Consider the following 14,610-nt stretch of genomic DNA (forward strand, 5'->3'; position numbering starts at 1 on the left):
GCCTGGGAAACAGAGTAAGACCCTATCTCAAAAAATAAATAAATAAATAAAAAAATAAAAAAATTAGCAGTGTGTGGTGATGCACACCTGTAGTCCCTGCTACCTGAGTGGCTGAAGCAAGAAAATCACTGAGCCCAGCAGTCTGAGGTTACAGTGAGCTATGATTGTGCCTCTGCATTCATGCCTGGGCAACACAACAAGACTCTGTCTCAAAAAAAAAGAAAAAAGTGGGCCAGGAGTGGTGCCTCATGCCTGTAATTCCAACACTTTAGGAGGCCAAGGTGGGTGGATCACCTAACATCAGGAGTTTGAGACCAGCCTGGCCAACATAGTGAAACCCCGTCTCTACCAAAAATACAAAAATTAGCTAAATACAGTGGTACACGCCTGTAGTCCCAGGTACTTCAGAGTCTGAGGTAGGAGAATCACTTGAACTCAGGAGGCAGAGATTGCAGTGAGCCGAGATTGTGTCACTCCACTCCAGCCTGGGAGCCTGGGTGGACAGATACCGTCACATGATAAATTGGGTGGAGAAGCACATGGTGCAAAGCATCTCTGCACAGCAAGAAAAGGAGACAGTTGCCAAGTGCATTGCGGACCTGAAGCTGCTGGCAAAGAAGGCTCAAGCACAGCCAGTTATGTAAATGTATCTATCCCAATTGAGACAGCTAGAAACAGTTGACAGACTAAATGGAAACTAGTCCATTTGATGAAGTCTTTCTGTATTGATGTCTACTGAAGTTATAGTTTACCCTTCTTAAAAATGAAAAGATTTTTTCATATAGTAAGAGAACGAAATCTCTATGGGCCAGTCAGATGTTTCTCATCCTTCTTACTCTGCCTTTGAGTTGTTCCATGATCACTTCTGAATAAGCAGTTTGCCTTTATAAAAACTTGCTGCCTGACTAAAGATTACCAGATTATAGTTTAAATTTGCAATTAATTCTGCCATCTTGCAATAAAGTGACAATTGAATGAAAAAAAAAGTAAAATACAAATGAATCATTGGATCTTGTCACTCTCTTGCTTAAAACATTTCCATGGCTCCCCACTGGTTTTAAGATACAAATACAAACTATGTGGCAAGATCACTACAGCTCTTATCAGACCTTCCCACACTCTCCCAGTAGGAGACTCTGAGCTCTGAGTGGCAAGGACCAACTTCTAGTTATGTTTTTATCTCAGGTGGTCAGCATAGTACCAGGAACACCGTTGGTGTTCCATGAATAGAGAATGAAATCAATCAACAGTAGTACTACAACTACCACAAAGCACAAATCTAATGCTCAGTAATACGCAATTTAAAGGCAATGAAGCAAGATTTCACATAACACTCTTGTTTACTTTTCTTTTCTTTTTTTTCCCCCCGAGACAGAGTCTTGCTCTGTCACCCAGGATGGAGTGCAGTGGCATGATCTCAGCTCACTGAAACTTCCACCTCCTGGGTTCAAGCAATTCTGCTGCCTCAACCTCCCACGTAGCTGGGATTACAGACATGCATCACCACACCCGGCTGATTTTTGTACTTTTAGTAAACACAAGGTTTCACCATATTGGCCAGGCTGGTCTTGAACTCCTGACCTGGTGATCCACCCACCTCAGCCTCCCAAAGTGCTGAGATTACAGGTGTAAGCCATGGCACCCAGCCTCTTTCTTTTCTTTGAAAGCTACTTGGGTGGGAGCTATGCTTATAACTCTGAATCTGACTTTGGATTTTGCCACCAAGATTTTACCTGGCAGGCAGCACTTACCACTTTCTGTAAGAATGAAGGGAGGAGGCAGGAAGATAAGTCATACAAATCTATTTCCTGTGATCAGCTCTGGTAAAAGGGTTAGGAAAAGAGTCATAACACGAAGGCTAAAATGTAACTTAGGGATTCTCCACAGATTCCAAGTGTCTACATTCTCCTTGTCATCTATTAGCAAAGAAAACCTGATGCTGGCTGGTTTGCTGTATAAAATAATCTAAGAGATTCAGGACGATCTCACCAACAGAATGGAAATTGTTCCTTCCAGAATAATTTCGATTAGCCCTTTGAAATCCTTCAACATTCATTAAAGCCAAAGAGTTTTCACCTAATTTAATCTAAAGGGTATGTGACCAGAGTCTTTCTAGGGAATACAGACTCCCAAACTGTTCGACTGGAAAGTGAAGAGGGAACGTAATACTCAAAATCGAAGGGAAATAAAAAGAGGCCAACCTAGAATGTCATTATTCTTCCTTGGTGGGGAGAGGAAAGGATTCCAGAGTCATTCCGAGACATTTACATGACCTCCTTATTAGCATCTAAAAGCTTCCAGTGTTGGATGCAGTCAGCTATGCTTTCTTCTAATGTAATAAAATCTGTTTCAGCAAAGCTTACACGAATCCATCCCCAGACTCCAGAAATAATAGGCTATAAATTACTGGATCTCCCATTTGATATAATGAAGTATAAGCATGGTCCTGCATACCGTTAACCTAAGCCCAGACAGGACCTTGTTTACTAGAGTATTAGGCATGGGTTCGGGCAATGATTCTAACCAGATAAATTGGCTCCAGTGAGGGCAGGTTTGCAATCCAAGGCATGGCATGCATAGGGTTGGTGAAATTCAGGGTGATTGAAGCAAAAGCTTCAGAACAAGAAAGACCACATCTGCTGGAAGAGCACAAAACTCTCAAGAGATGAATCTTTTTAAGAGTGAGGCAGGGTTACATAGCAGTTATAGGAGATCAGTTGGTACCCAGCAAGAGCTCCATACTGGCTATAACCAGGGATGCATGCTGTAGTCTCAGGAGAGGAGGTTCACAAAAGTAATTCAGACCAAGAGCCCAAACTGTGTTCTCTACTAAAAAGGAATCAAGGCTCCCTACAGAAATGATTGACTTCTTGTATGGTACAGTATATAGATCATGGAACATCTTTTAGGCCAGAAAGCAATGAAGTCATCAAAGTCCAACAAGATCACGTCAGAAAGACAGGAGAGTCAACTTGAAGAGATAATTATTAACCTAGATGAGACAACGTATGCATCCAGAACAATTAATAAATAATAACTGCAATGGTCTAAAATACATCAAATGCAAACAATAATCTATGAGTTCATAATGATATTCAGGAAAAAAAACTATTGGTCACTAGAGTAGAGGTTACTAGGTCACTAACTCATTATTCTGAAAAGTAACCTAAAATGGGAGGTAGGGTGGAGAATTCAGTATGTATCCAGTTTTTCCTGTACAAACAAATTTTTAGGGAGATTGAGTAAGATGAAACAAATCTAGCAAAATGGAGATAACTGCTTAATCTGGGGGTTGGACACATGGAGGTTCATCATATTTCTTTTGTGTATATTTGAACCCCCTCCAAAAAAAGCACAAGACAGAATGTGAGCTAAGAAGCTCACGGTTTAGGCAAGGCTTCTGCCTACAAGAGACACTAGGATATGAGGGGTAGTTTTAGCCCTGATGAGCTGAGCCAACTGTAGGTACTAAATTGCAGAGGTATCATGTTGCCCAGCACTTGATCGAATCCTAGATCCTAGGTCTGCTTGGTAGCATGTTTCCTAGATGGTGGATCTGAGACTGCCTATAGAACTTCCTTTGCAGTCATAATTGGCTCAGAAACTACAAAAGGGCTTGCTCTTGAAAATGGAGCCTGTCTTTGTCCATTTCATGCTGCTATAAAAGAATGCCACAGACTGTATAATTTGGAAGGAAGGAAGGAAGGAAGGAAGGAAGGAAGGAAGGAAGGAAGGAAAAAAGGAAGGAAAGAAGAAAGGAAAGAGGAGAAGGGGAAGGGGATGAGAGGAAGGAAAAGGAAGGAAGGCAAGGAGAAAAGGAGGGAAGCAGGAAAGGAGGGAGGGAGGGAAGGGAGGGAGGGGAAGGGGAGGGGAGGGAGGGAAAGGAAAGGAAAGGAAGGAAAAGAAGGGAGGAAGAAAGGAAAGGAATGAAAGGGAAAGGAAAGAAATTTATTTTGTACAGTTCTGGAGGCTAGGAAGTCCAAGGTTGAAGGGCCTGCATCTGGTGAGGGTCTTCTTGCCACATCATCCCACGGCAGAATGACGAAAGAGTGGGATTTCAAAAGCAAAAGGGCAAGAGCGACTGAACTCTGTGATAATAAGCTCACTCTTTTGATTATTAAATGATTACCACAATTACAACATTAATTCATTCATGAGGGCTCTCTTATTAGGCCCCACATCCCAACTGTTGCATTGACATTTGAGTTTCCAACACATAAACTTTTGGGGGCATATTTAAACCACAGCAGAGCCCTTACAGAAATTCAACCAAGAGGAACTGGAAAAATCAAACACATGAGAAAGACAGCAAAGGCTATCAGAGAAGTATGTGCAGGTTAAGGAAAAAAGTCACAATGAATCCTGTAGTGCAGACTACTTTGTACAAAACACCTAAAAAAAATTTCATTAACTCTCCCAACTCACCTGCATCCATATCTAAAGAGCCACACACAGCACCACCAAAGGCAGCAGAATGAGAACAGCATTCTCCTCAAAAGACGAGCTGTAAGAATCCAGACACCCGACCTCAACAGCTCCAGAACATCATCTCCCTGACCACCACTCAAGTAATCAGCTGGGAAAGTATTCAGAAAACGGAAATCCTGACACACCACTACCAAACAACTTAAACAGCAAAGAACCATTGAAACAGCAATGCTAGCTGCCAGGAAAAGTAGGAACAATGAGTAGAGGAAAAGCAGACCTCTTGGGGTCCACCAAGATCCAGTCTCTCAGCGTTAGCACTTTCAAATGCAGAATCCCTTCACCTCCGGGGCCTGTGGAGCTCAAGTCATGTTGTCCTCAAAGATAAATGAGCAGACAAGCTGGCTAGAAAACCACTCAGGGTATTACTCTTTAAAGAATCTTTACAGGGTCAAAGAGAAATGGGTCTACATGCTCTGTGCAATTCCCCACAGATTCTGAGGATGATGTCAGTATCTCTTTGCAGATGTGTTTAACAATTTGCAGTCACTCGTATTCCTGCCATTGAGCGCCAGTGCTTTTCTAATTTGAACTCATTCCAGCTCACGCTGACACGCTGGATCTGGTTACCATTAGCCAAGACTGTCGTCCATACTGTACCCCTTTAAGAGTCCTAAAAACAGCTCTTCCCCTACTCTTTCAAGACAAGTAAAAATGTCTGCAAAAGAAATGGGGGAAAAAAATTCAGAGAGAGAATATAATTAACATACTAGCAAGAGAGGAAAAAGTGAAGGGAGAGGAGAAACTAGCAAAATCATATGTGACATCACACCAAAGCTGGGCTAATATCCTTTTGCTTGTGTCTAAATAAGACATGAATTTTAAGCTGCTACTGGAAAAAAGTAAAAGAGAAAGAAAGAAGCAGGCCCAGGCCGGGTCTGGTGGCTCATTTCTGTAATCCCAGCACTTTCTGACTTAGTTTCTGACATCAAACACAGAGTGCCCTGATCCTTAGAGGCAGAGGCAGCTCTTCAGCCTATGGGGTAAGTAACCAGGGAATGGAATTCTCACCATAGCATATTTTTCTCTGCTAAAAGTTTTACTTTAAGATTTGGGCCTCCTCCTTTGTTTTTTTTTTTTTTTGTTTGTTTGAGATGGAGTTTCACCCTTGTTGCCCAGGCTGGAGTGCAGTGGTGTGATCTCGGCTCAATGCAACCTCTGCCTCCCAGGTTCAAGCGACTCTGCCTCAGCCTGCTGAGTCACTGAGATTACAGGCATGTACCACCACATCTGGCTAATTTTTTTTGTATTTTTAGTAGAGTTGGGGTTTTACCATGTTGGCCAGGCTAGTCTCCATCTCCTGACCTTGGGTGATCCACCTGCCTTGGCCTCCCAAATTGCTGGGATTATAGTCATGAGCCACCGCACCCAACCTTCTGTTCTTTCTTATTTTGCCCACCTAATGTAAGAAAACTAAGCTAAAATAAATTTTGTAACCAAACCAAAATTAAGTTCTCTAGGTGGTATGGTTCCTATACTCAGCAGACTTCAACTTTCCTCGATCCAGAAATGGCTGTCTGCAAGTCACCATCCTCAGAGTACATTTCAGATGCAAACTAGAATACATCAGTGTACAGTATGAAAGTCCAGAGCCTTTGCTTGAGTAAAACTAGATGCAGCAAAACCGTGGGCTTCATGCATGATTAGTATTTAAGAGAGGTCACAGAGAGTAGAATTAAATATGACACCTCCAGCCAGGTGCAGTGGCTCATGCCTGTAATCCCAACACTTTGGGAGGCTCAGGAGGGCAGATCACCTGAGGTCAGGAGTTCCAGACCAGCCTGGCCAACATGATGAAACCCTGTCTCTACTAAAAATACAAAAATTAGCCAGGCGTGGTGGTGGGCACCTGTGTTCCCAGCTACTTGGGAAGCTGAGGCAGGAGAATCATTTCAACCCGGGAGACAGTTTGCAGTGAGCCGAGGTTGTACCACCTCACTTCAGCCTGGGTGACAGAGCAAAACTCTGTTTCAAAACAAACGAACAAACAAATATGACACCTCTTAACCTATGATCAAAGTTCCTTTTAAATTCAATTTGGGGCACCATATATCACAAACCAGATGGCAAGAAATTAAATAAATTTTGGTCTCTTTCATGCCATCCCAATTACATCTTGGTCAATTCAGAAACATGTTTCAGCAAATGCTGGAGGAGTTTCTCTCTCTTTAGGAGTCCTCTTTCACTTTACCTGCGTAACAAAAGACCACACACATTTAGAAAGAGGATGAAGACAGGCCAGCTTCAGGACATGTTGCACAGGGAGAAATGACTGTCCCAAAAACAGAAGTCTCTATACTCCTCTGACAACTCCACAATAGACTGGCTACACACAAATGACTGAAGGAAGTTTACCAAGAAAATGAACAGTTGGCCAGGCGTGGTGGCTCACGACTGTAATCCCAACACTTTGGGAAGCTGAGATGGATAGATCACCTGAGGTTGGGAGTTTGAGACCAACATGGAGAAACCCCGTCTCTACTAAAAATACAAAAAATCAGCTGGGCGTGGTGGCGCATGCCTGTAATCTCAGCTAGTTGAGAGGCTGAGGTAGGAGAATCGCTTGAACCTGGGAGGTGGAGGTTGCAGTGAGCTGAGATCCCACCATTGCATTCCAGCCTGGGCAATTAGAGTGAAACTCCATCTCAAAAAAAAGAAAAGAGAAAAGACAGAAAAGGAAAGGAAAGAAAAGAAAAGAAAAGAAAAGGAACAGTTGGTAAGATCAAGACTTAGAAAAGAAAAGAAAAGGAACAGTTGGTACAATCAAGACTTCCGGCCCAAAGAGTCTGCAGCTGGTCTGACAATTTATTAAAAAATCTGAATGTAAATGGAGACACATTGGACTGTGACAGGCAGTAAAACAACTAAAGCAGTAAAGGGTCTAAAGGGTCTTGATTTGGGTTTCCTTTCCACCCTACACAGCTCCAGTGAACAGAGGAGTGAGCGTGCCTGTGGTGCTCCTGACACATCTGGGGTAGTTCCCATTGACAGTGGTTAACCTTTGGGATTTTCTACACATGGCAGGGTCATTGTCCATCTATGCTAACCTAGAATGTCCAGATAAAAGCTCCTTTTTAGAGACTGGAGAGGAAATTGTCAAACCTGAAGGCCCATGAACTGTCTCAGTCTGGGGAGAACATATACAGGAAAGACTACAGAATCTGATGTCAGAAGCCTAATTTCAGATTGACCCATACAGCTTTATGATTGTGGGTACTTAACTTACTTTTCAAGGCTCTGTTATTCTCTCATCGATGAGAAAAGTGGACCAAATAGTCTCCCAGATCCCTTCCAATCTTAACATCCTCTGACTTTATGACTGAAGAGTGATACTTGCTGGGTGCAGTGGCTCACGCCTGTAATCCCAGCACTTTGGGAGGCCAAGGTAGGCAGATCACCTGAGGTGGGGAATTTGAGACCAGCCTGACCAACATGAAGAAACCCTGTCTCTACTAAAAATACAGAATTAGCTAGATGTGGTGGTGCATGCCTGTAATCCCAGTTACTCAGGAGGCTGAGGCAGGAATTGCTTGAACCCAGGAGGCAGATGTTGTGGTTAGCCGAGATCACACCATTGCACTCCAGCCTGAGCAACAAGAACAACACTTCACCTCAAAAGAAAAAAAAAAGTGATACTAATAAGTTTAAAACTGTGGCTTAACCCCAATAGGAGCCTGCTGGGCTTATGCTAAGCAAAACTACTCCACACAGAGCCATTCTGACCATGTCCCTCCTTACACCAGCTATCATATAGATATGCACTACTGGTATGAGAAGTCCCCACTACAGAGGACATTGACTGATTCAATAATAGGCTGATTTAGTCATTCAACCAAAAAATATTTACTGAGCACCTTCTGGGTATTTAGGTATACAACAGAGCAAAACAGACAAAATCCCTTCCCTCATGGAGCTTACATTTTAGTGAAAGAGGAAGATGAGTGAGATATCAAATAGGAAATATGAATTGAAGATGTATTTTATGCAGAGCAGCCCGGAGGCCCTTGATAAGGTGACTTTTGAGCCAAAATCCAAAGCAGTGAGAGTGAGTCATGCAGACATTAGGGGAAGACTGTTCCAGGCAGAGGGAACAGCAAGCTCCAGAGACAGGACAAGGTCAAGCATGCCTGGCATGTTAAAGGAAACACCATGAGCTCAGTGTTTATAAAGAGGAGTAAGAGCAGGAGAGCAGCAGGAAGCACAGTGAGACAGGTAGTAGGGGACGAGATCACATAGAAAACAAAGCTACTGGAGAGTTTGAACAGAGGTGTAAACATGATCTAAATTTCACTGTAAAAGGATTGTTCTAGCTGTCATACTGATTAGACTGGGAGGGCAGGGTGGCTCATGACTGTAATCCCAACACTTGAGAGGTCGAGGCAGGTGGATCACTCGAGGCCAGGAGTTCAAGACCAGCCTGGCCAATATGGCAAAACTTTGCCTCCATTAAAAATACAAAAAATTAGCCAGGCCTGGTGGCTCATGCCTGTAATCCCAGCTACTAGGGAGGCTGAGGCAGAAGAATCACTGTAACCCAGGAGGCGGAGGTTGCAGTGAGCCAAGATCACAACATTGCACTCCAGCCTTGGCGACAAAGCAAGACTCCGTCTCAAATAAAAATAAAAAAGAGAGAGAGAGTACACTGAAAGAGGCAAGCATGGAAACAAGGAAACCAGTTAGGAGACTATGGAGATAATCCAGGTGAGAGATGATGGCAGATGGGTCCAGGGTGGCACCAATGAGGCGTGAAGACGGACAGACTCTGGGATATATTCTGAAGTTGAATTAACCAGGCACTGGAGGTCAGGATGATCTTGGAAAATCTTGGGACTACTGCAGAATCGAATGAAGCTAAATGGCACTAAATTCCAACATCCACTGTGAAATCCTGAGATCAGAGATTTGTTCACCTCTGTCACCCACTGTCCCACCCAGTACTTGGCACATAATGGGGATATAAAAAGTCTTCAATTCTTGAATGAATAAATGTGGAACTGAATACATTACAATGCCCAAAACCCTGCAGTTTGACAGGTCATTAGGAGACCAAAAAGCACGTGGTACTAGACATGTTTTACCAGCAATGGATCCCCTTCCCTGAGTAAATCTGTTTCTCTGTTTTTTTTTTTTTTTTTTTTTTTTTTTTTTAGACAGGGTATTGCTCTGTCACCCAGGCTGGCAGTGGCACAATGTTAGCTTACTGCAACCTCTGCCTCCTAGGATCAAGCAGTTCTCATACCTCAGCCTCCCCAGTAGCTGGGACTACAGGCGCCCACCACCATTCCCAGCTACTTTTTTTTTTTTTTTTTGTATTTCAGTAGAGACGGGGTTTCACCATGTTGCTGAGGATTGTCTCAAACTCCTGAGCTCAGGCAATCCACCTACTTTGGCCCAAAGTGCTAGGATTACAGGCATGAGCTACCACGCTCAACCTGAATCTGTTTCTTTTTATTAAAAAATTTCCCTTTATAACTTATTTCACAGTAGTAAACAAAGAAGCTGACAAAAAACCTCACATAATACAGTTGAAAATCTGAACAACTTGGCCATTTCCCTGAGAGGCCAGATGTAGTCACCAAACCTCATACCACCTCAGTAACTTCCAACTAAAATACAGGGATAAATGGTACACAAGTAGTAAGCTGATGTTCTTATAAATAGTAAATCATGCGCCAGGCACCGTGGCTCACACCTGTAATCCCAGCACTTTGGGAGCCTGAAGCAGGTGGGTCACCTGAAGTCAGGAGTTCAAGACCAACCTGGCCAACATGGTGAAACCCCATCTCTACCAAAAATTACAAAACTCAGCTGCACGTGGTGGTGCGTGCCTATAGTCCTAGCTACTTGGGAGGCTAAGGCATGAGAATCCCTTGAACCTGGGAGGCAGAAGTTGCAGAGACCTGAGATCATGCCACTGCACTCCACCTGGGCAACAGAGTGAGACTCCATTTCAAAAATAAAATAAAATAAAAATAAAGGCACATAGGATGGACAGGTGTTCAGGACAAGTGTGGAGGAGTTGTGGATAAGGATGAAAGTCGACTTGGAGACAATGGAGGCTACCTGGAGTTACTGGATGAAGAAAGGAGAGAAAGAGAGAAAAGGAAAAGGGTAAGGGGAGTTGAAGATTCACCTCAGTGTGGAGGTCAGCTCTGATTGCCAATAAAGGTCATCTCTGATTGCTGACAAAGGAAAATGTTGGAGAAGGTCTGAAAATATTGCTAAAGGTTGGTAGTTTCAGAAAATCTTGTAATATTTCCTTTACTTTAAAAGAAAACTCAGCATCTCAAAGGTTTAGTAGGAGTTGTTCCCCCCCGCCCCTCCTGCCCATGGATTTCAGAGTAGTTGAACCATTTGGCCACAGAAAATAACTCCAGTATGAACCACATTTGAATACTACCAATAAAGACATGGGACTCTCCTCCTCTGAGGTCGAGTGCATCTATTCACTTGCTGCTTAGCCTCCTCTTCTGCCCATCCTCACCTCCTTTGCTGGCATCTGTTTGTCCCATGGAGGATTTCACATCCTCCTCACAGAGCCAGCTGCCACCTCTCACTCTTCAAGGCTCCATCACTTGCCTGGCTCCACTGTCTTCTCACATGTGACATCTACTTTTCACCAAGCTGAGGACACAGTGCACCCATGGTGTGTTTAAGGAGACAGTTCTGATGGCCACAAAATTCTTTTGTCATGTGGTCTGTGATTTGAATTGTCCCATCCAAAGACTCATGCATGGTCCAAGGTCAGGCCAAGTAACGTTATGTTAAAATGAGGAACCATCAAGCACCTTTAATTACTTCCAAAATCTTTTATGAGTGGGACAAAGTCAAGTGCTGTTAGTGATGGCAAGAGTGGAGATTCTCCTTCTGGTGACACCTGCTGCTGCACTCTGGTGACGATGGCAGGTACAGCACAGCTCCAGCACCCAATCCTTGCAGTGTCTTCTAAGGCACTTGCACATTCTTTATGTAATACAGGTTTTGCATTGTCAGTTTCTGCAATAACTGTCACAACTGCCCCTAACAAAAGCAGTGACTGCACTCCTCACAACCTTGAATTTGAGCTTTGTCTTCAGAAATGAAGTTTTCTACAGGTTTCATCATCTTCAGACTAATGTAAACTGAAGATGTACCTCCAGGAATTCTTTCTCTATTGCTTCCCTTAGCAAAAAAGGTGTAATTTCCAATCTTCAGTTCTTTACCAATGCTTTGATTCTTTGCCTAAATCAAAAGCATGCTGAGGGCAGGGTATGGTGGTTCACACTTGTAATCGCAGCACTTTGGGAGGCCGACGTGGGTGGATCACAAGGTCAGGAGTTTGAGACCAGTCTAGCCAACATGGTAAAATCCCATTTCTTCTAAAAATACAAAATTTGGCCAGTCTTGGTGGCATGCACCTGTAATCCCAGCTACTCAGGAGGCTGAGGCAGGAGAATTGCTTGAACCTGGGATTCAAAGGTTGCAGTGAGCTGAAATCATGCCACTGCACTCCAGCCTGGGTGACAAAGCGAGACTCTACCTCAAAACAAAAACAAAAACCATCCTTAACCTATGAGTTAAGCACTGAGTTTTGTCTTCTCCACTGCAGAACTCCTGGACAAAGACAATTTTCTTACCCTACTACAGAATTTCTCAACCACTTTCCATGCCATAATCCAACAAAATCTATTTGGCACCTTGACTGACCTTAAGTAATTGCCCCAAGGTACTGTGAGAGCTGAAGGAACAGTATTTCAGGACACACCCATTAACCCAACTTGAGAACATTTATTCACCTTAGTATTCATGAGAATGATTAACTACACAAATTTGTAAACACCTAATACACACACATAATTCATACTTGATTCTCAACACTTATTTCCTGACAATACAAAACTTCACACTAAATGGCCATTATTAGTTCTTGCCAACATAAGTTCCCAAGGTAGTGGATGATCTACAAATTGTGGTCACTTACTCTGACAATGCACAATGGCAAAAAAAAAAAAAGATGGGAAAGAAAGGAAGGTACACTTAGAGCTCTAATAAAGAAATGAGGCCGGGCACGGTGGCTCATGCCTGTAATCCTAACACTTTGGAAGGCCGAGGTGGGCTGATCACTTGAGGACAGGGGTCCCAAACCAGCCTGGCCAACATGGCAAAACCCCATCTCTACTAAAGATACAAAATTTAGTTGGGCATGGTGGCATGCACCTGGAATCCCAGCTACTTGGAAGGCCGAGGCAGGAGGATCACTTGAATCTGGGAGGCGGAGGTAGCAGTCAGCCGCAATCGCGCCACCGTACTCCAGCCTGGGCAACAAGAACAAAACTTCATTCCCCCAAAAAAGAAAATAACATTATTTGTTCAACAGAGACTTATTAGATCTTCTCTATTAGGCTGTGATATTCGTGTACAGGCCAGAATTACAGTATTTGCCATTTTAGGAACAGAGCACACATGAATAGCAAATAGTAACTGCTATCCCTGAACAGCTGAAATGTGGCTACTTCAAACTGAAATATGCGGTGAGTATGAAAGACACATCAATTGTCAACAAAAATATATGCAAATGAAGAATGTGAAATACTTCACTGTATATTTATTTGTAATGATTTCAGGTTGAACTCAAAAATATAAAATTTTGTATGTGGCCTGCATTTGCAGCACACGTTGTATTTCTCTTGGATACCATCGGTCAAAGTTCAAAGCTTAATGACGGGTGCGTTGACTCACATCTGTAATCCCAGCACTTTGGGAGGCTCAGGCAGAAGGATCACCTGAATCCAGCCTGGCCATTATGGTGAAACCTCATCTCTACACACAAAAAAAAACTTGGGTAGGCATGGCTAACTTAGCCTGTAATCCCAGCTACCTGAAAGGCTGAGGCAGGAGAATTGCTTGAGCTTGGTTGCAGTGAGCCAAGATCATACCACTGCACTCCAGCCTGGGTGACAGAGTGAGACTCTGTATCACAAAAAAAAAAAAAAAAAAAGGGAAAAAGAGAAAAAAAAAAAAAAAAAAGCTTGGGTTATCCCTACACTGCATCTGTTTATATTGATAAATCATGGAGTGCCTATATTGAGCTTCTGCAAAAGATTTTTGGGGAGGTGAAGGAAGGAGCAGTTCCATCATTTTAAAAGATTAATTTTTAAAAGCTTCAAGATTAATCTGTGCTTTTAAAAAGGATTTCACAACTATTTTACTTGTTGTATTTGTTCTTGGCTGAGTGATTTCAGTTGCATTACAAGTAAGAAGTTCTGGTCTGTAAAACAGTTGATATTAATATTATAATAAAACATTTAGAAGATATTTACCGGTCTTTCTTACACAGCTTTGCACTGCTAAATATTATTATTATTATTTAAGATGGAGTCTCATTCTGTCACCCAGGCTGTAGTGCAGTGGTACCATTTCGACTCACAGCAACCTCCACCTCCCAGGTTCAAGTTATTCTCCTGCCTCAGTCTCCTGAGTAGCTGGGACGGCAAGTTTGCACCACCACACCTGGCTAATTTTTGTATTTTTAGTAGACACGGGGTTGTGCCATGTTGGCCAGGCTGGTCTTGAACTCCTGACCTCAGGTAATCCACCCGCCTCAGCCTCCCAAAGTGCTGGGATTACAAGCATGAGCCACTGCACCCGGCCAATTTTTAAACATAATCCATTCTGCCTTCATTTTACAGTGAAAAAAATCATTTTGGTGACTTGAATTTTGAAAATAGCAATTTTCAGACATTCAGGTGAGACCACCTGGATGTCTCCAAAGTCATCCTTTTTATAAGATGAATATGCAAAAGTCACTTTTACCCCAAACCAGCTCAATTATATTTCTGAATCTTAGATGAACTGTCACAATAGCACAGCCAGAAGCAGCTTGCTGTACCATCTTAAACCTTTCCTCTCCCTTATAACTCAATTCCAACGAATATACACAGATGCACAACCTCAATCAGTAAGCAAGACTCTACCCACTTCAACATTCCTTCCATGAGTAGAGAGGCCTTCTGTTCCTACTCCCCAACACTCAAACTACTCATGTGTTACCCTCCAAAATCAAGCCAGAATAACTTTTCTGAAGGGCAGATCCAAATGATTTTAAGAGGAAACTGCTATGAGACCTTTTAATGACTGCCACTGCTT

The 14,610-nt window shown here is 42.9% G+C and overlaps 1 protein-coding gene across 1 annotated transcript in view; it reads left to right on the forward strand.

The window, feature by feature from the left end:
• Positions 1-515: 515 nt before the first annotated feature.
• LOC111530448 (septin-7-like) overlaps positions 516-14,610 on the forward strand; it is a 44,124-nt gene continuing 30,029 nt past the window's right edge. The window contains 1 exon segment of the mRNA XM_026446726.1: positions 516-640. Within this exon segment, the coding sequence (XP_026302511.1) occupies positions 516-640 (125 nt within the window).

This window comes from Piliocolobus tephrosceles, unplaced genomic scaffold, assembly GCF_002776525.5.
Source record: "Piliocolobus tephrosceles isolate RC106 unplaced genomic scaffold, ASM277652v3 unscaffolded_76, whole genome shotgun sequence".
Lineage (NCBI taxonomy): Eukaryota > Metazoa > Chordata > Mammalia > Primates > Cercopithecidae > Piliocolobus > Piliocolobus tephrosceles.